Source organism: Sus scrofa, chromosome 7 (assembly GCF_054392235.1).
Source record: "Sus scrofa isolate SSC_HxYL_T2T_F1_AM1 chromosome 7, Sscrofa_HxYL_maternal_Yorkshire_Landrace_v2.0, whole genome shotgun sequence".
Taxonomy (NCBI): Eukaryota; Metazoa; Chordata; class Mammalia; order Artiodactyla; family Suidae; genus Sus; species Sus scrofa.
The window spans coordinates 122,824,747-122,849,968 of record NC_139389.1 but is presented as its reverse complement, the minus strand read 5'-3'; the positions used below and the strand labels follow the sequence as shown (position 1 = coordinate 122,849,968).

The 25,222-nt window shown below is 43.4% G+C and overlaps 1 protein-coding gene across 25 annotated transcripts in view; it reads left to right on the top strand.

Annotated features, from left to right (window-relative positions):
- Nucleotides 1–25,222, top strand: part of EFCAB11 (EF-hand calcium binding domain 11) — a 191,886-nt gene that overhangs the window by 7,273 nt on the left and 159,391 nt on the right. For 20 of the 25 annotated variants that reach the window (XR_014809093.1, XR_014809092.1, XR_014809094.1 and 17 more), the window contains 2 exon segments: nucleotides 12,201–12,302; nucleotides 13,716–13,806. Coding sequence is in view for 22 of the 25 variants with exons in the window: in XM_084966683.1 (XP_084822809.1) it covers nucleotides 12,201–12,302; nucleotides 13,716–13,806 (193 nt within the window). In the remaining 3 variants the exon portion in view is untranslated. 25 annotated transcript variants of the gene reach the window in all.

The window sequence follows — 25,222 nt, the reverse complement described above, 5'->3', positions numbered from 1 at the left end:
ATAGATATTAATTTTCATCCCCGATCAAGATGCTGTCCAGCTTCTCTGCTGTCTTCTTTCTCTTTATGTTTTCTTCCCTTGCAACTGACCAACAGTCTACAGGATAGAGACAAGTGGAAAACGTGGCGAATATTCTTCTTCTCATCACAGTTTCCCCCTAGATTTGGTATCCATTCATGATTCTTATCTGGTCCTGTTGCTGCCATAGTGGTCGCAGAGTAATGATTGTGTAATCCCAGTGCATCTACCAGTTAGCTCTGGGCATTTTTACTATAAGCAGGAAACTTCCCTGCTTTGTCTTTTTTTTTCAGTAACTTCCTTTCTTCTTGATTGATCAATCTCTTTTTTATCAGTGTGGATGCATGAATTTTTATGTTTTTAATGATTTACAATTCATTACTTGATTACTTAATTTCTTTTTTTGGCCGCTCCCACAGCCTATGGACGTTCTCCGGCCAGGGATCGAATCCAAGCCAAAGCTGTTACCCGAGGCACTGCAGCTGGATCTTTGACCCGCTGTGCCACAGCAGAAACGCCTTAATTATTTTCGAGCTCACCTTGTCACAGATTTGGCCGCAGAAAGGCTCCACTTCCAACAAAATTCCCCACACTCAATATCGTACGCTTTTCCCCGCTTGTGTCCCATTCCTATGGCTGCTCCCCCAGGTGGGTCACTTGATGTCCAGTAAAGAATACATCTGGCAGAAGGTTTTCCCACTTTCATTACGTTCTAAAGGTTCCTCTTGAGGGTGGGGGCTCCCATATAGAGTAAGAACTGGTCGGTGGCAAAAGGTTCTTCCAGGTATGTCACTGTCAGTTCCTCCCCGGTATCTTCCTTTTTTGCTATTAAGAGAGGGTGGCCCTGTGGCCGGAGATGTTTTGCAAATTTCATGAGCAGCACCTCTCCTTCCTGAGCCCTCTGCTTCTTGCATTCGGACCTCCCGCAGAAACCGTTCGCACATTTTTGCAGTCATGGAACTTCCTTTTGATATTAGTTCTGCCATATATTAAAGCTTTAGGTTTGGGACAGGCATTCCTCTGCCTGCACCAGCTTCACCTGGCCTCTTTCACACCTGAGTTCTCTTAGGTGGAATGAAGCCTGCCTTATTCTGGGACATTTTCTCCAATTCTTAAAGGCCTAAGGATTGCTTCGAAACTGGAACTTTTTTTTTTTTTTTGGGGGATGCTGAATGCAGTCTTGCCCGTGAGGGCTTTCTGATGTGGGTGATGAGCTCCCGGACCTGGTCGCCGCATGTGCTCTCCCTCGAGTTTGCTATCGGGGCTCTTACAGCTCCTCGCACCCCCCCTTCTCCCTCACATCGTTAGGATGCTTCCCGCCACAGCACCTTTTCCTAACAATTAATTTTTAAGTACATTTCAAAAGGTTACAGAGTAAATTAGTCATCTGAGAAATGCAGGGGGAGATTGGACTGGAGGAACGAGGTCAAAAGTGTTCGGCACCTTTGCTCCAAAATCACTGCAAAAGCGCCCTCCTCAGGCTCCTGGCTTCCAGGCTTCTCCCGTCCTCTTCTGGTCCCGACACCAACGGCAAATGAGCCTTCTCAGAGCATCGCTTTCTTTGTGATGAAAGGAGTCGTCTTGGAGCCAGGGTACTCACTTTCCAACTAGCTTCAGTTCATGTCCCCCTAAAAGGGGAGACGCAAGACCACAGACTTCCTGGGGAGAGATTAAAATCGTCATCCTGGCAGGAAATCATTGCTGAACCCTGAATGCTGCTAACATGGATTGTTTTTTCATTAGAACTGTTATTACGGAACCATTTTCAGGCCATCAACTCCTTCTTTTCTTCCTTATAATGATGTCATTCACATTTACGTGTTATTTTTCTTTTTCTTTTTCTTTTTTTTTTTGCTGTTTAGGGCCGCACCTGTGGCACTTGGGAGTTCCAGGCCAGAGGTCCAATCCAAGCTACAGCTACTGGCCACAGCCACAGCCCCAGCCACACCAGATCCGAAGTGCGTCTGCTACCTACCACAGCTCACAGTAACGCCAGATTCTTAACCCACTGAGTGAGGCCAGGGATCGAACCTGTGTCCTGTGGATGCTAGTCAGATTTGTTTCCACTGAGCCATGACAGCAACTCTTCCTGAAGCTTAAAGAGGTTAAGTGATCCGCTCAGGCTGGCACAGCCAGCTAGGACATAGTCTGATCTCCAAGCTTACCCTCTCAACCATTTGATAAACCCTTCCCTTGGTTTTAGTGGTGCCATGGGTGATATTAGTCATGGTGACAGCATTGAGGCCCGTTGTCATTGTCCTTGGAACGTAATGGGTGAGATGCAGTCAGGAGTGGCTCAGTACACAAAAGGCAGATCACAGGGTTCCATGCAGTCGCTAGAGGTCAATGTCAGATTTGGTTCTGAGCTACTGAGTGTCCGGAGCAGATAGAGAAGCACAACCAAGTACAAGGATTGGCAGCCCCACCAGAGAAACGCTTTTTCTAGACAGACATGGTTTTGCCCTGATCTGGGCTGTTGCTCCCGATGGCTCATGGGGGAGACTGATGAGTGGACACTGATGTCTACCAACTGTTCCATGGACACAGTAGTGAATTCTGTAAGGCTGTGTCTCGACCTTTCCTCAGCACAGCCCAGTGGTTTCATGCCAAACAGGTCTGGGCAGTTCTTTGCAGGGCAGACCATGTGTGATCTCAGATGACTTGCCTTCACTGTGGGATGAACTATAAAGCATTTTAGATGAATAACAACTGCAGAGATTTATGGGACGTTGCCTAATGTGCCAAATGCCATGAAGCACTGCGGGCCCGCTGCCCCACTGAACGCTCACACAGCTGTCTTACGTGTTCTTATCCCAGATCCATAGAAGCTACGCCTAAGGCAAAACCAGAACAAAGTACCTCAGATCTCTGTTTCCCCTGGATGATTAGATCATGCCTCCCCCAGCCCCCCTTTCTTTCTGTTTCCCTGTATTATAACCCTTTTAAGACAAAGAAGGTATTTTACTTTCATGCTAAAAAAAAAAAAAAATAATAATAATAAAAAAGCCTTTCCAGGAGCTTAGTTTTAACCTTCAACTTTAAACAGTGGGGAGGAGTTCCTGTCATGGCGCAGCAGAAACGAATCCGACTAGGAACCATGAGGTGGCGGGTTCAGTCCCTGGCCTTGCTCTGTGGGTTAAGGATCTGGCGTTGCCATGAGCTGTGGTGTAGGTCACAGACCCGGCCCAGATCCTGAGTTGCTGTGGCTGTGGTGCAGGCTGGCAGCAACAGCTCTGATTGACCCCTAGCCTGGGAACCTCCATATGCAGTGGGTGTGGCCCTAAAAAGACAAAAATAAATAAATAAATAAACAGTGGGGAAATTAAAGAAATTGATTAATCATAACGGCAATTATGGACTATTTGACTCAGTCATGCTATCCAGGGTCAGTGTAATTGAAAGATAATTTGTTGATAATGAGGTTAATGGTCAGTTCGCTTATATGCTTTTGTTTATTGCTATCTTGTCTGAGTTGTTTTGAGCCAGATAGTTGACTATTAAAAGTATTCTTTTCCTAAATTTAAATATAAATGTCCATTTTCTGGCCTTTTAAGTTCTTTTGTGAAGACATTTTTTGGTGTTTGTTTTGGGTATGTTTTGGCCTCCTATCTAAAGAACTGAGGCCACCATATAGCAGGTGTAACAAGGTTTCGTTTGACCTCAGGTTTCGCTTGACCTCTTAGTTCTTTTCTGTCATGAAGAAATGTGTACATGTGACACTTACCTTGAAATCATTGGACCGTTTTGTGGTCTCACCTACAGATATTCGCCCCTAAATTAATTTATATAATTCTCCATTTTCAGATGCTGAGTAAGTTTCACTGTGGGGTAGAAAAGAATTCGGAGACACAGACACTGACATAAAGTCATTTTTTAAAAAGTGTCATGTGTGATAGGGAAGACGAAGTATTGTCACTTCTGTTGTGGCCAGATGTCATGTGACACTGTGAACAAGAAGACCTCTAAGAAATTGAAACAGAGGGACACTCCCTGCCTGCCTGAGATGTGAGCAGAGCTGGATGTAGAAGGGTGGGATCTGAAAAGGTGAACAGGGAGTTCCCACTGTGGCTCAGTGGGTTAGGAACCCAACAGAGTCTCCGTGAGAAAGCAGGTTTGATCCCTGGCCTCGCTCAGTGGGTTAAGGACCTGGTGTTGCTATGGCTGTGGCATAGGCCTGCAGCTGTCGCTCCCATTTGACCTCTAGTCTGGGAACTTCCATATGCCACAGGGGCAGCCACAAAAAGAAAAAAAAAAAAGTTTGAAAATGTGAAGAAGCAAAGCAGAGAACCCAGTGAATGAGCGAAGGCAGATGCCATCTGCAAACTTGTCTTTCAGCTCCCGGGGCCCTGTGGGCTCTGCTGGTGCCAATGTGGGTGCAGAGCTTGGTGTGAATTTAGACTTACCTGCACAGTCTGCGCCCACACAAACATTGCTTGTCACATCCTGGAGGCTTTACCTGGAGGTGTTTGTTAATGGTTGGGAGAAGGGCCTTGATCACTCTGTCCAGGTCAGCACTTTCTCCTCTGGGGGGCGCTCTTCCCACATTCCTGCCGCAGGCCCTCTTCCCCCAAGTGTCCAAGTGTCTTCTCTCAGATCCCTGCCCCTCATTTTACAGGACCCCCCTACCCCGCTCCCCGAGCACCCCTCAGATTTGGGTACCCAAAGCTATCAGCTGTCATGCTGTTAGCATCACACCCCAGCAGGGAGTCCAGTGCCTCCCTGTAAACGAATTGTGCTCTGAGTCAGCAGCCCTGGTGGAAGTTGAGAGCTGGGGTTGGGGAGGTTTCAGGACCCGTTTGCCTAGAAGGAATAATGAAGCTTTACCTTCCAGAATAAGGTATCAGGACTTTGCACTGTTAACGCTGAGGAGGCTTTGCAGGTTTATGAGCAGGCGATGTACATAAAAAAAAGATAACGATTCTAGTCCATGTTTGATAGAAATAAGTTTTTATTGGTTGGGATTTCTCTATTCTACTGTAACCCATTTTTACTCTTCCTCTTCATTTTCCTCCCAATGATGTAGTAAAACTTGATCTCTTCCATTAAGGTTGATTCCTTTCCCTTCACCCCCTTATTCTTTGCATGTAGCTGGAGGAAAATATTAGTCCTCTGAATTTGCTTACCCATCTTTCTGTGGCAGCTCACTGCTGCTGATGCCACTTTCCCCTCCTGTCCTAGCAATCCTTTGATGCAAGCACATTTTATCCTTTCTTTTCCCCTTGCATGGCCTCCAAAAGTCATAATCTGAATTTTATTTCTCGAACTAGAAAAGGCTTGCATCATACCTTTTAAAAGGCCACTTTAATCCTTTTAAGCCCTCACTTTTAGGCATTTTTCAATCCCTGGAAAAACTAATATATGGCACAATGAATGCGAGCCCTCCCTTTTCCACTAAATCCAGGGCTAGACTTCCTGTCTAAATAACTTGGCATTTTTATTATTTTCTTCTTCGCTCTCCCTGGTTTATTGCAGTTTCTAATTTAAGCTCACTGTCATAGCCAGAAACTAGATGACTACATTTTCAAGAGGATTTCTCTCTGTGCGCTGACCCTGACACTTCGAACTGGCCATCACAGAAATAGATATGTACAGTATATATATATTATATAGATATATTTATATACACAAATATATATATATATATTTTTCACATAATGGAAACTTTCAAGGAAAAATGTATATAGTTTTGTTGGACTTTTTGAATATATCCACCCCTGTGGTGAAAGATGATCACTCGCCTAGGAAACTGCTGAAAAACAAAAAAAAAACAAAAAAAAAAGGAGAAAAGAGAACATTTCCAGTCTTTCTCTCTATGTGATTTATCTATATCACATGTATCAAGTAGCTTGGAGAGTAAGAAAATGTATATATTCATTATAGGATGTGGAGAGTCCATTTTGCCAAGAGTAGTTTATAAAATGGAAGGAAATGCTTCCGATGGCATGAAAAATGCTCAGACTTGCAGAGTCTGGAAGGATTTGTACAGATCATTGGTCCCAGTGGTCTTTAAGGCGTGATCCGCCATCCTGGGGCCTGCGGGGACACTTGCAGGGACACTGCTGGAGAGGGAAGGGTGGGGAGCCCACCCCACTCCAAGCTGAACAGCTTTGCCTTCCGTCTCTACACATCAGGCTTTCCTGTTTTATAAAGAAGAACCTTTCCTACAATTAAAAAAATAAAAAGTCCAAAACTACTGATAGAATCTAATTACCTAGGAAATTTCTGAACACCTTCTGTTGATTAATAATGAATGCAGGAGTTCCCGTCGTGGCGCAGTGGTTAACGAATCCGACTAGGAACCATGAGGTTGCAGGTTCGGTCCCTGCCCTTGCTCAGTGGGTTAACGATCCTGCGTTGCCGTGAGCTGTGGTGTAGGTCACAGACACGGCTCGGATCCCGCGTTGTTGTGGCTCTGGTGTAGGCCGGTGGCTACAGCTCCGATTTGACCCCTAGCCTGGGAACCTCCATATGCCGCGGGAGCGGCCCAAGAAATAGCAACAACAACAACAAAAGACAGAAAAAAAAAAAAAAGAAAAAAAGAAAAAAAAGAAAAGGCAAAAAGACAAAAAAAAAAAAATAATAATGAATGCAGATAAACACATTGGTCTCTCTGGTTCCTGTTGTTGTCCTCATGTGTAACCACAGCGATGTGTGTTTAGGTAACTCTTTTTTTTTTTTTTTTTGTCTTTTGTCTTTTTAGGGCTTCACCCGTGGCCTATGGAGGTTCCCAGGCTAGGGGTCCAGTCGGAGCTGTAGCCTCTGGCCTAAGCCACACTCACAGCAACACTGGATCCTAACCCACCGAGCAAGGCCAGGGATCAAACCTGTGTCCTCAGGGATGCCAGTCACGTTTGCTAACTGCTGAGCCACGACGGGAACTCCTAGGTAACTCTTATTACTGGAACAGTCGATAGAGAAGACCCAGCCTTGTATTTGAAATGAGAATGTTTTGAACATGGTCTTTGGCTCTGAGGCAGACACAGGTAATGCATGTCTCGTTAGGTATGAAATCTGGTGGCCGTAGAATTATGGAAAGTCTTTGTGAAGCAGGAATTTTAGGTTTGAGTATTGTGACAGCAGGTGGAGCTAGTAGTAGGAACCTTTTCTAGGCCATTTGAAGAGCAGCAAGATGTATAAAACTTACATTAATGTGTTTGCATTATTGAGCTGTAGGCATAGCAAACCTTTATGCATTGACTTCGGAAAGTGGTCATGCTCCTACAAATGAGAGCCGAGCTGCATGGACACTTCTCTGTTGTTTTTAGGAAAGGGACTCACATGGTGTTAAATGTACCTGCATGTGTTACCACTGAAGATTAAGACACGTTAAGAGCAGGAGTCAGGATGGGGCAGAGGGCATATGTTTATGTGGACAGATAGTGACTTAGGAGAGTTCCTATTGAGGCTCAGTGGGTGAAGGACCCAACATTGTCTCGTGAAGATGCAGGATTGATCCCTGGCCTAGCTCCGTGGGTTAGGGATCTGGTGTTGCTCTGGCTGTGGCGTAGGCCACAGCTACAGCTCCTACTCAACTCCTGGCCCAGGAACTTCCTTATGCCACAGGTGGGGCCGTGAAAAGAAAAATAAATAAGGTATATGATCTTTGGGAAAATAGTATGAATGAACTTGATTACAAATATAGAGTGGTTTGTGTTATGGATTGTTTATTACCACTTAAAAAGAAGAAACAGGAGTTCCCACGTGGCTCAGCAGGTTAAGGACCTGGCATTGTCACTGCAGTGGCTTGGATCACTGCTGTGGCATGGGTGCAGCCAAAAAAATAAAAATTTAGAAACATTTTTTAAGATTTTTATTTTTTTCTATTATAGTTGATTTACAGTGTTCTGTCCGTTTCTGCTGGACAGCAAAGTGACCCCGTGATACATATACATTCTTTTTCTCACATTATCCTCCCTCGTGTTCCATCACAAGTGACTAGATATTAGTTCCTTGAGCTGTACAGCAGGATCTCATTGCTTGTCCACTCCCAACGCAATAGTCTGTATCTACTAACAAAATTTTTTGAAATAAAACAATTTTAAAAAAGAAACATACAGTCGAAATCCACGTACATTTTCTCCTAGGAAACACTAAAGAACATTTGCTTTGTATCCTCCAAGATTATGACATAAAGACCCGACTGCTTTATAGCTCCAAACACTGATGAGTTTTCTGAACATATAATTTAGAAGATATCACCACTCAGGTACTTTTTTTCCCCTTGCAAATCCGAGTCACACACTGAACCATGGAACTGTGCTTTTTCCCTCCCTTTATTGTTTCTCTAAATCAGATGCAGTAATTGAAGGGCAATATGCATACACTTCCTTTTGTTCTGAATTTTGTTTTTTACTATATCACATGTATTAAGAAATTGGGGTTTCTAAAACGATGCTTTTGCAGGCTGTGTGAATAAAAAGTGACCTACTTTTTTTTTTTTTTTTTTTTTTTGGTCTTTTTGCTATTTCTTTGGGCTGCTCCCGCGGCATATGGAGGTTCCCAGGCTAGGGGTTGAATCGGAGCTGTAGCCACTGGCCTACGACGGCAACGGGGGATCCGAGCCGCGTCTGCAACCTACACCACAGCTCACGGCAACGCCGGATCCTTAACCCATTGAGCAAGGGCAGGGACCGAACCCGCAACCTCATGGTTCCTAGTCGGATTCGTTAACCACTGCGCCACGACGGGAACTCCAAAGTGACCTACTTTTTGGCATTAGTTTACAGAGTTATAAGAACATTTAAAACACATTTTAATGCCTTTTGCTGAAAACTAGAAAGAACCTCTTCCCATGATTGTATTAACTTATTCAGTGAATGTGTAAGCAGTGCCCCCTACCAGCAAGGTATCTTACTAAGTCCCAGGGATAAATTTTTACAATAGGCAACGCTATCCCTCAGGCAGACATGTGGCCACATACTTAGCCTAGGGACCCGACAGATCTGTGATTGTGCTATGAAGGCTGTTGGGTCCCAGGAAAGGGACTTTGCTGGGAGAAATCAAGGAAGTCTTCAAAGAAGAGGTAAAGCCCTAGTTGCATCTGGAAGGAGATGTAAACACTCATTGGGAGACAGGAGAAAGCACTTTCCAGACAGTGAGCCCGTAGTCCAGCAGGTGCTCCAGTGCGGAGGTGTGAAGGGGCCTGCGGTCTTGGGGAAGCGCTGGGACGTTTGCTAGGGGGCCGGAAAGGGCGAGACTGTGAAGGGCCGCAATCGGTGAATACTTTATTCAAGAATTTCAACTACTTCCACAATACTTCAATTTTAAAAAAATGAAGTCAATTAAAGAAAAGAATTTCAGCTACTCTAGATGTTGTTTAACTGGTTAGCTTTTGGTGCGCGTGAAATGAAAGTTTTAGATTTGATGCTGTGGGAACACGGCATGACTAGACTTGAATTTTAACCTCAACCAGCAGCTTTCTGTATGGTCTCGGGTCACCAGGGCGATTCGATGAGAATGGAGCTATACCAGAACACACCCTTCCCTACCCTGGGGGCCAGTGCTCCATATAACGCTAATTGTGTGCAATGCTGAGCGCTGTACTGAGCATGCGCCAGACACTCTGGCAGATGCTCCGAGGTGCGCCCGTGGCTTACCGTTTATCCTGCTGCTTTCTTGGTCTTGGTTGTCAACAGAGCATCCAACAGCTAAGCTCCCCAAATCGCAACTCCATCTCACCATCACCCCTTCCTGCTTCCCTGTCTTTCTCATCTCTCTCTTTTTTCTTTTTAGGGCCACACCTGCGGCATATGGAGGTTCCCAGGCTAGGGGTCGAATCTGAGCTACAGCGGCCGGCCTACCACAGCCACAGCAACGCCAGATCCAAGTTGCATCTGCCACCTACACCACAGCTCACGACAACACCAGATCCCTGACCCACTGAGTGAGGCCAGGGTGGAACCGGAATCCTCGTGGATACCAGTTAGTTTCATAGCCTGCTGAGCCACAATGAGAAGTCCTTCCTCATCTCTTTAAATGACTCCTCAGACCAGCTGGTGCTCAAGCCAGAACACTTGCTCTTGACATCTTCTTTCTCATGCACCATGTCTAGCCCTTCATCTGTCCTGCGACGTGTTGAAAACCTTCCTCTCCTCTCTGTTCTCACCGCCCCAACCCGTGCCACAGCAGCAACCTGAGCCACTGCAGTCCCAGCGCTGGATCCTTAACCCACTGAGCCACTGGGCAATTCCTACAAGTCTCCTTTTTTATATTTTGCTTTCTCCCCAGTGCTATTTCAAGACGATACCCAGCGAGATCTTGACAAAGATCTAAGTCAGATCACGACAATTCTCAATGCAAATTTTTTATTGACTTCCTATTGCAACTAAAATAAAATTACTTTCTCTGGCCCACAAGGGTCAGTGTCTTCCAGCCCCAGCCTACGTTACCAACCTTGACCTGCACTGTTGTCATTCACTGCATTCAAGCTGCAGTGGTCTCTTTTCATTTCTCCCGGTTCCCACCCCATGGCCTGGGCACATGCCCTTTCCACGGCCTGGAAGGCTCTTCTTCCCACCCTTTAGTTAGTCCTTATCACTCAGGTCTTAGCCGAAATATTACTCCTGTGAGAGATCTCCCCTTCACCAGAGTCTACGGAAGGATTCCTATGTGTGTTTTCTCTCTCCCCTCTGTTTCCAGAGCTTAGCACAGTGCCTGGCACACAGTGGGGCCTAAAGCATTGAGAAACAATCATTTAAACACATAGAGATAGATTGACTTTTTTAGTTTCTAAATCTTTAACTACAAGTAAGAAAAATGTGGAACATTAAACCATTTTCTACATTTAAAAAAAATTGTGAAACGATGCCATTTGCAGCAGCACGGATGGACCTAGAAACTGTCATACTGAGTGAAGTTAGACAGTGAAAGACAAACATCCTGTAGTATCACCTATATGTGGAATCTAAAAAAAAAAAAAAGATACAAGTGAACTTTTTTGCAGAATAGAAACAGACTCACAGACTTTAGAAAACCTGTGGTTACCAAAGGGGACAGGCAGGGGGGTGGGAGGGATGGACTGGGGGTTTGGAATTGGCATATGCACACCAAGGTATATGGAATGATTGGCCAACGGGGACCTGCTGTGTGGCACAGAGAACTCTACCCAGTTTTCTGTGATAGTCTATGTGGAAAAAGAATCTGAGAGAGGACGGATATGTGTGTATGTAAAACTTGGGTCACTTTGTTCTGCAGCAAAAGTTATCACAACCTTGTAAATTAACTATATTTCAATAAACCTTAAAATAAAATAAGAAAAAAAACCCATTGGAGCTATTTTCAGAAAGGTATACAGCTCAATATACCTCACCGAAAGGCAAAGGGTGCAAGTTTTTAAAAATTAGCACGTGGTTATGGTGTGATTTGGGGCTATTTTTAAAACAGTGATACATTTTCTAAACGGAAATCCTGGCTTACAAAAATGAACTGCTCTTTTTATATATTTAGGGCTCCGTTCACTAAAATGTTTAAATTCTTGGCTTCGCTCTTTAAACCTACTACAAAGATCACATTAGAATTCATTTTAATAGACATTGTAAGCACAGTATCCAATCTCATATGATCACGCTGGGCTCTTTTATTATGAGAATCACAGGAAACAGAGCCCAAGGCTGCAGAACAGTCATGGGGTGTACCTAAGGCTGGGGACGGTGCCAGCTCTATTGTTTACGGAATATTCTCTCCCCCTTTATCTGCAGTGTGCAATTGGTATTGACTTTTGAGAAACTGCTTCTTTGCCCTGATCTCCCAGCTGGAGAAAAACCTTCCATAATGACATCTGGCTAGAGAAAAAAAGGGGATCAAAGAAGCACATAAGGATAGAAAAATTATAAGACCTTGTTTCGTAAGTAATTTCGGGCCAGTCTGTTAGACCTGTTAGAAGGAAGAGTGTCCCACTTGTTCGAGGTCACCTTTTCTTTATCTGGGAAAGCTCAGTTTACTTCAACAGCGTCTATGCTTTTGCTATGGCAATGGCTCATGCAGCGTCTACTTAGCTTTTAACAAAATATCTTTTCAACTTTAGAACTCTTTAGGAATAAATACTGTTCACCAAAATTAAGATACATTTGTTTGTGATAAAGATCACTTTCCATTTTTTTCTTGTTGTTGTTTTCTTTTTAAAGAGGAAGACTTTAAATTTTTGGCAAATTGTTTTTTTTTCTTCCCCTCCCCCCAACTTTTAGGGATAGTACTTAAGGAGTTTTTAAGCATCGTAAGGAAAAAGAAGGAAGCTCAAGTATATTGGAATGAAATAAGACACATCTTCACAGCTTTTGACAGGCACTGTAAGTATCTATAAAGCACTTTTTTTTTTTTGGTCTTTTTAGGGTTGCACCCGCAGCATATGGAAGTTCTCAGGCTCGGGGTCGAATCAGAGCTGTAGTTGTTGGCCTACACTACAGCCACACAACGTGGGATCCAAGCCACATCTGCAAACTACACCACAGCTCATGGCAACACCGGATCCTTAACTCACTGAGTGAGGCCAGGGATGGAACCTGCATCCTCATGGATACTAGTCAGGTTCGTTAACCACTGAGCCACGACAGGAACTCCTCTCTAAAGTGCTTTGATATAAAAAAAAATCACTATTGGAGTTCCTGTTGTGGCTCAGCAGGTTAAGAACCCGACTAGTATCCATGAAGATGCAGGTTTCATCCCCGGCCTCGTTCAGTGGGTTAAGGATTTGGCATTGCCATGAGCTGTGGTGTAGGTCACAGATGGCAGCTTGGATCCTATGTTGCTGTGGCTGTGGTGCAGGTCAGCAGCTGCAGCTCGGATTCACCCCCTAGCCTGGGAACTTCCATATGCTGCAGGTGCAGCCATAAAAACAAAACAAAACAAAATCGCTATTAAGGAACCACGAATAGGAACATATACTTAGTTAATAAAATAATCAGTATATTGGGAATATTATTTTACTGTATTCGTTAGCTGTTACCTTAGATGGTGAATTTTTTTTTTCTCCATCATGATCTTAAATTCTTGACATTTATGATGGATGAAAGAGTATCTGCATTTATGTCATCGTACTTATGGTTTGCCTGCATTGTCATGGGGACAGCAGAAGGGCTGGCCATGGAGAAATATAGGTGATGACCACTTATACAGAACTGTGGGAGGCTACCGGGGCCTTTTTCTCTGACTCCTCCTTTGACCCACACATGATTGGAGGAGGTGTCCCCACCCCCCACCCCGGGGCAGCCGAGAGAGGTAGCTTCTGACCCCCTCCCCACAGATCACACGCAGGATCAAAAGACTAGTGGAGCCCAGGTTCACTATTTTGGCTGCTGCAATGGTTCCCTCTAAATATTAATATGCTATAATTTTAATACCAAGCAAGAAAAAAAGAGGAATTCTGAAGAATGAATTGTTGTGGCAGTTCACAAAGACTCAAAGCCTAATATCATTGTTGCTGTGTCTGTTCCTTAGTCCTGTCCCTGAAGCACCAGAATCGGCAAATGGTAGGGCTGGAAGAGACCTTTGGGAACATCTGGGACTGTACCAAGAGAGAACATACTAGATCATTAATTCTTCAAATGAGATCATCTCAGATTACCTTACTTGTAAAACTGACTACAAATGACTGCTTTTCTCCTAGTAATACATTAACATCTTGATGCAAATATTATGGCTGAAATAGCAGGGCATAGGGTTTATAGAAGTAAGTGAATGGTTTATGTTCTGTTTTCAAATAGATCGTGGCTATTTAACTCTGGAAGACTTCAAAAAAGCATTTAGGCAAGTGGCACCCAAGTTACCCGAAAGGATTATTCTCGAGGTCTTTAGGTAAGGCACCAAAATCTTTATGTATGCCCACTCCATGATTTACCATTTGCTTTGACGAGTTTTCAGTTTTATGGAGAACACTCGTTTATGTGTATTTTTCACTAGTGAGCATTTTCATCTCACAGCATATCGTTGTGATCCAGAAGAGAATTTTATAATTAGCTGTTCGTCTGTCCACACCCTTGAGGGGACTCAAGTGGGTGGGGTGCTTGCACACCCGGGAGGTGCAAAACATACTTGTTCGTAGCACTAGAGAGAAGCAGAAAGTAGAACTTCTTTGTATATGTATGTATGGAACGAGCCCCACCCCCCCACCCCCCGCCCTGAAGCTATATTAATACTTGCCATGGATGCTGGTATTCACCCTTGGTCTGTATTTCATCAGACACAGGTTACACATGATTCTTGGGTTGTCTGGAAAGGAGAGTTGGGTGGATCAATGGCGGCCCCTCCTTCGTTGGCTTTCAAAGTTGTTGACCCATGTTGCAGTTCACGTACACCTGACAAAGTAGATTTAAAGATTATATTATGGTACCTTTATAGACTAATCCCAACAAAATGGGCAAGTGTCTTAAAAACTGCAGACTGGAGGAATGTGAATTGTGCAAGCACAAGCTACCAGGAGAAAGTGAAAGAGCTGTCTCTTCTTTGACTGCTAACTGTGAACTCCTCAGCCACTGTTACCAGGTGTATTAATTAGGGTTCAGTACAGCAGTGAGAGCCAGAAACCCCCAAACAACAAAGCTCAAAAAAAGGAAACAATGTCCTCTTTCACATAAACATAAGGAGTCCAGGGCTGATTCAATGGCAACACAGATGTGAAGGACCTGGATTTCTCGCCTTCTTGTTGTTCTGGCTGACTCAGCACCTGGCTTTTCCCCCTTGCTTCAAGATGGCTGCTGAGGTTCTGGCCATCACACCTGAATTCTAGCTAGGTAGGGGCAGAAAGGAAGCAGAAGATATAGCCCTCTTTTTAAGTCTACCCATTATTTCTTCTTACATCTCAGTGATGAAAGCTTAGTTCCAAGGCCATGAGTAGCTGCAAAGCGGGGAGGTAGGTCTGGAAAATGTCGTCCGTGCTCTGGGCAGACATGTGCACTCAACTGGAGTTTCTGATACTGAGGAAGAAGGAGAGAACAGATACTGGGGGACATCTAGCAAGTGTTCCCATTTGGATAAATATAATTTCATGAAATCTGACCAGAAGCCAGCCCTGCTCAGTAGAAATTATCAAGCGGGGTATTTGAAATCAGGATCTGCACTGGCTGTCACTAACAGAGACATATATGAAATTCTTTTGCTGTGTCAGTTGTAAGCAGGTTCTCGAGCAAGTCATTGAAGAGAAAAGGAGCTCAAGCCAGAGGCCAGACACAGTGCCCCAGGACAGTGCTACTTAATTGATTCCAGAACAGCAAGTCCTTTAAAATATAGTAGCATCTTTGTGTACACTTTGTGATGAGATGAGTAATGAAAGTCAATGTATTTCCACCGCATGGCAGTGCTTTTTGACAAAAGAACAAAGAATTATTTCATTTTCCTTTTACAAAAAGACAAGTGTCCAAATTTGCTGACCTTTATGTGTTAAATGGTTTTAGGAGATGTCCCCTTATACTGCAGGTGTCATTTTGAAAAATACACTTAAATATAGCCCTTCAAGGTAGAAGTGGTGTTTTAACAATGAATGAAAAAGTCACCGCTTCTCAAAAGGAACCTTTGCTATAGGGAGAGCATTTTTGAAAATGGATGTTTGGAAATATGACTCTATTTTAGAAAGTGATGTGTGTCACCTATTAAGACCCTTTATATCTGCATGTCCCATAAGTTAAAAGTGGAATGTCTTAAGCTAGTGGAAAAACCATTGTACAAAGTTTCAGTGGTTTCAGGGCAGAATTTTTAAAAGTACAAAAATGTAATCACTTCAATAAGTTTTCAAGAGCAACTAATTGATAGCAAGAGAGACAGATATTTATTAGCTGAATTTCAATTAGCCATACCAACAAAATAATTAAAAAAAAAACCCTTAAGTCTTTTCATTATTAGAAGATGGAATTTGAAATCGAAGAGCTCTTTTGGTATCTCTGACAGCCCTTAAGACGAAGTATTAAAACAAACTGAACTTGAAATTGCTCAGTCACAAAGGATTAAACCAAGACATTCAGAAATAATAAAATATGTGAAATCACATCGTCCTTGTTAAATATTATTAACAATATCTGGTGATGGCCGAAAGCCATTTGCCATTAATAAGTAAAATATTTTTATCTTTAGTTCTTAAGAAATTTCTATATTATATTTTATAATGAACATAACATGTTCATGTTGTAGCACCCATCCATAATCTACACATAAATGTATTCGAATGGCCACAAATCTTCCTAGGACTGTGATCAAAAGAGTTTATAGAGACCACTGCCGTCTACAGCCAAACAAGGCATTTGAGTTAATTGCACATGACCTGCCTCAAGTCTCACTTGTATTATTATTTATAGCCCCACACTCCCTAACCCAGAATAACTGATGCATGAGAAGAATCAAATGGAGCTCTGACCCCAAAAGAGAGAGAAATATTTCCTCTGAGTGTAAATCGAAGTAGGCCAGAGAAACAGAGATGTCCGCCTTCCACAGGTCTCTGTTTCAGTGGTGCACTTACTTTTCAAAAACAAGGAAAAGAAAAGCAGCTGCTGAGGCTGTCAGTGATGCAAATTACGTAGCGTCTCTAAGATTAGACACTCAGCATGGGAGGCACTTGGATAGCTTGGCCTTAGTCAACCAGTGCAAATGGAGTCCATTCCCAGGCCCAGTTACCAAGAAGAAAGCTGATATTCCAGGACCCCTCAAAAGGCAGCCAGAGAGGGAGACTCCAATGAGACCAGCATCTGTGGTGTGAAGGGGGAAAGACGTTTTCATAATCTTCGATTCTTCGATTCTCCCCAAAGAAACCTCTGAAGACCAAGGGTAGTCTCTGTCGGAAGGACTTGCCCATGTCACACCTTCACTTTACAGCCAACCAACCACAACAATAAAAGCAACCAAAACAAACTGTCCAAAAAGACAGACTTGGGGCATAGGGCATCGAAGAGTTATTTCATTTTATAACCTGATGGAAACCGTGGTATATCATTCATTAAATCTGAGGGCTTTGTAAGAACTAAATGAGACATGTTCATAAAGTTTGTGAATTGCTGCCTAACTAGTCTGGTGGTGGTTACTCTAGCAATTTTATCATGAATAAAATAAACATGGTTTAAAAAATAATAAATAATATATATATCATATTATAAATATATATGTAGAGAGTCAGGATTCATAACATTCACATTGTGTTTCGCAATCACAGTCTCTTTTGTTTTAATCTTAGTTCTATAGTTAGATAGATTCAAAGCTCAGGTCCCGTCTTTGTGCTGTAGTTTGCGCTTAGCTAAAGTCTATCCTCTAGGTAGGGATCATAAGAACTATATTCCCTGGGGTCTTCCGTGTTCAACAGTGTTCATCTGGGTGACTGTCCTTGAATAAAGATACATAATGAATTGAATATTAACATTTTTGATTCATATTCTTTTTCTTCAAAAATGCTGATTGTGCTTATATTGGAAGTCTTTTTAATTTTTTTTTTTTTTGGTTAATTTCTCTTTCTTTCTTTTGTCTTTTTTTTAAGGCCACACCCAAGGCATATAGAAGTTCCAAGGCTAGGGGTTAAATTGTAGCTGCAGCTGTGGGCCTACACCACAGCCACAGCAATGCCAGATCCAGCTCATGGCAACACTGGATCCTTAACGCACTGAGCAAGGCTAGGGATCGAACCTGCATCCTCATGGATACTAGTTGGGTTTGTTGCCACTGAGCTACAATGGGAACTCCTTTTTTGCTAATTTCTATTTCTTTTGCTTGCATTGTTCACCATGTCTCTCAGTATATTTTCAGCAATGTCTCTTCTCCTTTGCGCTGTGTCCAATGTGGCTTTTTTTTTTTTTTCTGTTATAGTTTTATTTTCCTCTTACATTTCTTTGTTGAGCTGTATCTGCTGATGTTTCATTTCATTTTGTTATTTTGTTGTATCTTGTTTTATATCATCTACCCTAAGTCCTTCTGTATCTCTTAGCAACTCCCCCCCCCCTTTTTTTTGGTCTTTTTAGAGCTGCACCCATGGCATATGGAGGCGCCTAGGCTAGAGGTCGAATAGGAGCTGCAGCAGCCAGCCACAGCCACAGCCACAGCCACAGCAATGCCAGATCCTTGACCCACTGAACAAGGCCAGGGATTGAACCTGCATTCTCATGGATGCTAGGCAGATTCGTTTCCACTGAGCCATGATGGAAAGTCCTATTTTCAACTTTTTTTTTTTTTTTTTTTTTTTTTATGGATGTGTTTGCTTTACTACGAGGAGCAGTTTTTGAGATTTTATTTTTAATAGGTGGCTGCTTGGCATCTGCTAACTATAGCTTTCTCCATATAAATTACGAAAACATAAAAAGTTTCATGTAAATTTTCTACCTAAGGAAGGCGTTTGAGAAATGTTACATTCTTAAACCAAGAGATGACATCGTACGTAAAAAACAAAATCAGAACTTGGTACTAATTTATATTATCTCTAAAGATAACATAAAATATTTAATATTTGGGTTTCAAAATTTTAGATTTCTTTCAGTGTTGGAAACTTACAACTTTGTTTTCCCCTTAGTGTTGATGCTCATGACTTGTGTATCTGTCATAACGACCAAAGCTTATTTGTAGATGATGGTTTGTTATTATTAAGAAATTCTTAGGAAACTCTGTTCTCTAGAACATTCTTTCTTTTTTTCTGCCAACTGCAAATAGCAGAAGTTTAAGGGGTATGAGAACTGAATAGTGCTGTTTGTCCAATGGAATGAATCTGAGATAACAGGCTGTTTCTAGGACTAAAAGTTTAAAACAAGAAACATCTTTCTTCTTTCATACTAGTAGAACTTAATGAAAACTTTGTAGTACCTTTAAAAAAAAAGTTCAAAGAGGTCACCAAGTGGCTCAGTAGTGGGTTAAGGACCTGACCTTGTCTCTGTGAGGATGCAGATTCGTTCCCTCGCCTCACTCAGTGGATTCAGGATCCCATGTGGCCACAAGCTGTGGTGTAGGTCATAGACCTACACCACGACTCGGATCCTGTGTTGCCATGGCTGTAGTGTAGGCCGGCAGCTGCAACTCCAATTCGACTCCTAGCCTGGGAACCTCCATATGCTACAGGGGTGGCCATTTAAAAGAAAAAAAAAAGTTCTAAAATCTTCAGTGATTCTAAAGAGTGCAGTGAAAACTATTTAACCTATCTCCAACATCTGGTCCCCTTTCCGAACTCATCTTTCATTCATCATCCCAAATTCCTGTCTCCCTGGGCATAACCTTCCCTTCGTGTGATGTGTGTTTATACTTCATTGTGTTGCCCTTGCTGGCAGTGCATTTCTCTCCTTCTTCCCTGTCCAAATTAGACCTATCTTTCAAGGTCCTGCTCAATAAATATACACACGAAAAGCCTTTTTCCCCTTTATATTGAACCATGTTGTTTCCTTTCTCTGAATTTTGATAGATGGTTGTGTCATTTTTTCAATCACTTAAATAAAAATACAGTGCTAAGCTTCTCTCCATAAACTACCACAAGGCCTTTGAGTTTACCTATGTCTAACTTCCACCCTTCTCAGCATGTTACCTTATACCTTCTAGCTACTTAATAACTGTTCGTCCACTGTCACTTACTCCAAGTACCAAGAAACAGTAAAATTTTCACTTATTGTTTTCTTTATGGTTCAATGTCTTCCTTATAATCTAGGAAAGAGTCCTTTTTCAAATGCAGTCGGGAGCTTTATATCCACATATGGCCTTACCGTCCATTTTTCTTGTTCTACATATGATTTTCATGAATTAATCTCTGATGGCCTCTCTGCTTTATTTTGGAGACATTTTCAGGCCATGATTTAGACCCAGCTGTTATCAGGGAGCCAGCTTAATGTTCTTTCTTGACTTTGCCCGCCATCGGTGCCCTGCGGTATTTCTGGCTGGCGTTTCTCTCGGCATGGCTCTGTTTGCTTCCCCATGCCTGGGAGCCTTCTCTTTCTCATCGTAAGCACTGAGATTTGCACTTTCCCACCACCTGTCAGTTGGCAAAAAGCTCTGGGAAGATGCTTCTGCTTTCCAGCCATGAAATGAAACATGGATGAGCAAAAGGCCCACCAGTGTCCAAGATTCTGAGTGTAGGCAGGTTGCCAGATAGTAATGCGATCAGAGATATTAAGGCACCAAAATGCTCTCTGGTCACAACTGGAGACATTTAAAGTTATATCTGATATTTTTGGTTTAAGAATCTCATTCGTATTACATGGGAAAGTCAAAAATATGGAATATCCAGTTCTCCTTTGGGGAGTATTAAAAACTGGTTGAGAATAAAAGCATCATGAATTGTGGGATAATATATTTTCAGTGTCAGAGTGTCAGTGGGGTAGGGGCTTAAGGATGCAATTTTAAAAGGGAGTGATGTATACCCTCTTGATGGAAAGATCCCGTGTGCCTTATATCACAACCATTGTGGGGGAAGGGGCCCCCTGAGCTTGGGTAAAGTGAACAGATTCTTCTGTTCCACTGATTGGAAGAGTCTTCTGGAAACACGGAGCCCAGGAGTTTCTGTGTGGCTCAGAGGGTAAGGATCTGGCATTGTCACTGTAGTGGCTTGGGTTACTGCTGTGGCGCAGGGTCAGTCCCTGCCCTGGGAACTTCTGCATGCCGAGGGTGTGGCAAACAAAACAAAACAAAACAAAACAAAACAAAACAAAAACCAAGGAGCCCAAAGGAAAGTGATATATGATAGCATTTATTTTTTCATATCATTTGCATCTCTTTTGAAGTTTTCTTTTCTTTTCTTTTTTTTTTTTCTTTTGTATTTTTAGGGCCACATGTGCTGTGTGTGGAAGTGCCCCAGCCTAGGGGTCGAATTGGAACTGTAGCTTCTGGCTTACACCACAGCCACAGCAATCAAAATTAGCAAGTTTTCCTTTCTTTCTTTCTTCCTTCCTTCCTTCCTTCCTTCCTTTCCTTCCTTCCTTCCTTTCCTTTCCTTCCTTCCTTCCTTCCTTCCTTCCTTCCTTCCTTCCTTCCTTCTCTCTCTCTCTCTCTCTCTCTCTCTCTCTCTCATGGCTGTACCAATGGCATGTGGCAGTTCTCAGGCCAGGGATTGAATCTGAGCCACAGCTGTGACCTATGTTACAGTTTCAGCAGTGAGGGATCCTTTAACCCACTGCACCAGCCCTGGGATTGAACCTGTACCTCTGCAGCAATCTGGGCTGCTGCAGTCAGGTTCTTAACCCACTGTGCCACAGCAAGAACTCCTGAAGTCTTATGTTCTTTAGCTTCCTGTAATTCCTTTCTGGTGGCCACTGACTTGTGGCATATCATTTTTTTGGACAGTCGCTAACAGGAGAGAGTTTCCCAGTCATTAACCTGTGCATCAGAATGAATGTCTTATAAATATAGTGAGGTGACCTCAACAAGATCACAGTTACTATAGTGAGACCTACTTTGGTAAATATAATTGTTGATCTGGAAGTATCTACATGTCTCTCTATATAGAAAACTGTTAAAAAAAAAACAAACCCTAGAGATTGTATCTCATTCTTCATAACGACATCGATACCTGTTGGCAGCAATACCGCCTATGTGAGTGTAATGAGCACATAAGTAAACTTCTGGAGTTTCCAGTTTTTATTTCATGAATTTTTGTATCTTCTCTGCAATGGTGATGCCTTGGTTTTTATTTCAATTTTTTTGTTTCAAAAATTTTATTTTCAGAGATTCCCTTTTCTGATTATTTTCTTGCATGGGGTCACTGAATGGAGACTACAAACCTGTGTAAGCTTTTCAAGCTGACCTCAGAATTTCTTTTGTCTGGGGACTTTTGCATGTAATATATTAAATACAACTGCACCTTAAAAATTCAGCCGTAGCAATAATTATATGTTAATCATTTTAAAATGCCGGTTTTTCAGAGGGTTCTTTTGTTTTGTTTTTTAGGGCTGCACCCGCAGCATTTGGAAGTTCCCAGGCTAGGGGTTGAATCAGAACTGCAGGCCCCAGTCTACACCACAGCCACAGCAATGCTGAATCGGAGCTGTGACCCACACTGTAGCTCACAGCAACACCGGATCCTTAACCCCCGAGCAAGGCCAGGGATTGAACACGTGTCCTCACGGATACTAGTCTGGGTTCTTAACCCACTGAGCCACAGTGTGAACTCCCAAGGGTTCTTAATCATTTTGCTCCATGGACAAACTTATATCCTTGCCTTTGAGGGTAGTCCTTTTACCAATACACATGTTAGAATGGGTGGTGCAGAAATCGAAACTCAGAAACCAGACAAGAAAACAAGCAGAGAAGAGTTCATTGCAGAGATGTTCAAATAGAATGTGTTCTTTTGGTTTCTTCAGTTAGGCTAATCAGTTCATGTTAACAAGGATGTATTATTTGACTGGAAGTAATATTTAATCTCCTTCACATTCAGGATGTCCTGATTCTGTAGTCCTCTCTCCGGTCCAGATGCAAATTCTATTTCTCCTTCAAGGCCCAGCTGTGAAGATAGTGCTCTTCTTGAAAGCTAGCCCTACCCTACCCCCCACCCAGCCCTACCCTACCCCCCACCCCCCGCCCAGCGCTATGCTACCCCCTACCCACTGCTTCTCAACTACAAAAAGGAAATTGTCTTCTCCTTCTACTGGAAACTCCTGATCTGTCATCAGTATCTTTCTTCTTTATGCTAATATGTAGATATTTGTATACATCGATGCTTTCCAGTGTTCCAACCTGAGCTTAGTGCGAAGAGACATGAGTGGAGTACCCAGCATCACTCTCCCATAGCACAGTTTTGTACCTGTCAAGGAAATAATTAAATTTTATGTAAATGAATGGCTTCTTCAGTGAACAGCTTTTTTGCTTTTTAGGGCCACACCCGCAGCATATGGAACTTCCCAGGCTAGGGGCTGAATGGGAGCTGCAGCCGCCGGCTTAAGGCACAGCCACAGCAGTGCCAGATTCAAGCCATGCCTGCGGCCTATACCATAGCTCACAGCAACATCAGATCCTTAACCCCCTGAGCAGGGCCAGGGATCGAACCCACATCCTCATGGATACGAGTCAGGTTTGTTTCCACTGAGCCACAACAGGAACTCCACGAACAGCCTTTTTCTTCTTTATTTTGTGTTTTGCTCTCCAGGTGCTGCACTGGCGCCACATTAAGATAGTGCAGTATAGTAAGACCTGGGCTAGGGATCAGGAGCCTTGAGTTCTGGTTTCTGGTCCCAGCTCGGCCGCTCACCCGTTTTTCCACAAACCACCAGAACTCTCTGGCCTGCCCTGTCCACATCTCAGAAATGCAGGGGCTGTGTTATGTGGCCCGGCTGGCAGGCTTCTTCTCCTTCCAGGACCCGCTGGTGGGGTGATCCATCATGGTCGGTGGCGTGGCAGGCTCCTTGATTCTCTCTGTGCATCCCAGATATTATTCAGACTCCACCACCGCGTGCATACAGATGTGGTCTGTCAGTGTGACAGACGGCTCTCTGGAGGAAATGACTCGGGTTGACAGCTCTCCAACCCTGGGTTTAGTTTTTGAGATGTCACCGTCGCAAGCGTTGTGGCTAGCCTCTCCAGCGCCTCGTCTGCATGTGTGGTTGAATACGCTGTGCTTGCTGGAATAGCACAAGGGCTGTTTCTGTGTTAATCCAGCTGTCACGTAAGAAACCGCTGCGATGGTTTCTTTCCTGGGGCCAAATGTTGCTGGCCCTTTCAGTCCTCCTTGAGGTTATTAATGGGTGCACAGCATCATGGGTCTGTTCATGCCGCTTTCCTTCATAGAAAGAGGAATCTGTCGCTTCCGTTTCTCTTTTATAGTAGCTAGCTACCTTCTGGGTGAAACATTTTTATAATATCGTGTCTTGTGTTTAAAAAATAAGAAAAGCCTGTATTTAATAAAATAAATGTATGTTTTATAGGAGTCATTTAAATTTACATTGTTGTAAGACGTCACACAAAAATAGGCTCAGAATTAAGAGTTACGCTTCAGGAGTTCCCGTCGTGGCGCAGTGGTTAACGAATCTGACTAGGAACCATGAGGTTGCGGGTTTGGTCCCTGCCCCTGCTCAGTGGGTTAACGATCCGGCGTTGCCGTGAGCTGTGGTGTAGGTTGCAGACGCGGCTCGGATCCCGCATTGCTGTGGCTCTGGCGTAGGCCAGTGGCTACAGCTCCAATTCGACCCCTAGCCTGGGAACCTCCATATGCCGCGGGAGCGGCCCAAAGAAATAGCAAAAAAGACAAAAAAAAAAAAAAAAGAGTTACGCTTCAAAATTGCAGTTGTTCCCCTTAGACACAGCCTAAAACATCAGGACCAAAGATTTCTAATGCTGTATTTTGATCTATGGCATTCTGACCTATGAGTTCACTACCTCGGGTTTATCGGTGTGGTCTACCCAGCATCCTCTTCCCTCTGGCCACCTTGAAAAGATACGTTCTCGTCATTCAAAGCTCCAAAGACCTAGGGAGCTTGTTTGCGATGCCGAATCTCAGGCCTCACTCCAAACATCCTGAATCAAATGTCTTTACTTTAACATGATCCCTGGGTCGGCGTGCCCGTCGTGGCTCAGTGGTTAACGAATCCAACTAGGAAGCATGAGGTTGCAGGTTCGATCCCTGGCCTTGCTCAGTGAGTTAAGGATCTGGCGTTGCCGTGAGCTGTGGTGTAGGTTGCAGACGCGGCTCGGATCCCGCATTGCTGTGGCTCTGGCGTAGGCTGGCGGCTGCAGCTCCGATTCGACCCCTAGCCTGGGAACCTCCATATGCTGCAGGAGTGGCCCAAGAAAAAGGCAAAAAGACAAAAAAAAAAAAAAGATCCCTGGGTGATCCATATGCCCATTAAAGTTTGAAAATCAGTGGTCCACCCTCTTCATTAAATTTTGGATAATGAAAGTGAATTAGTATTACTTTTTTCTTTTTTTTTGCTTTTTTTTTTTTTTTTTTTTTTTTTTTGCTTTTTAGGGCTGAACCTGCGGCATATGGAAGTTCCCTGGCTAGGGGTTGAATCAGAGATATAGCTGCCGGCCTACACCACAGCCACAGCACGTGAGATCTGATCTGTGTCTTCAACCTACACCGCAGCTCACAGCAATGCGGGATCCATAACCCACTGAGTGAAGCCAGGGATCAAACCCGCATCCTCATGGATACTAGTCGGGCTCATTACCACTGAGCCACAACGGGAACTTCCAGTATTACTTTTTCTTTTTTGTCTTTTGTCTTTTTAGGGCTGCACTCAAGGCATATGGATGTTCCCAGACTAAGGGTGGAATCGGAGCTGTAGCTGCTGGCCTACGTCACAGCCATAGCAACACAGGATCCAAGCTGCATCTGTGACCTTCA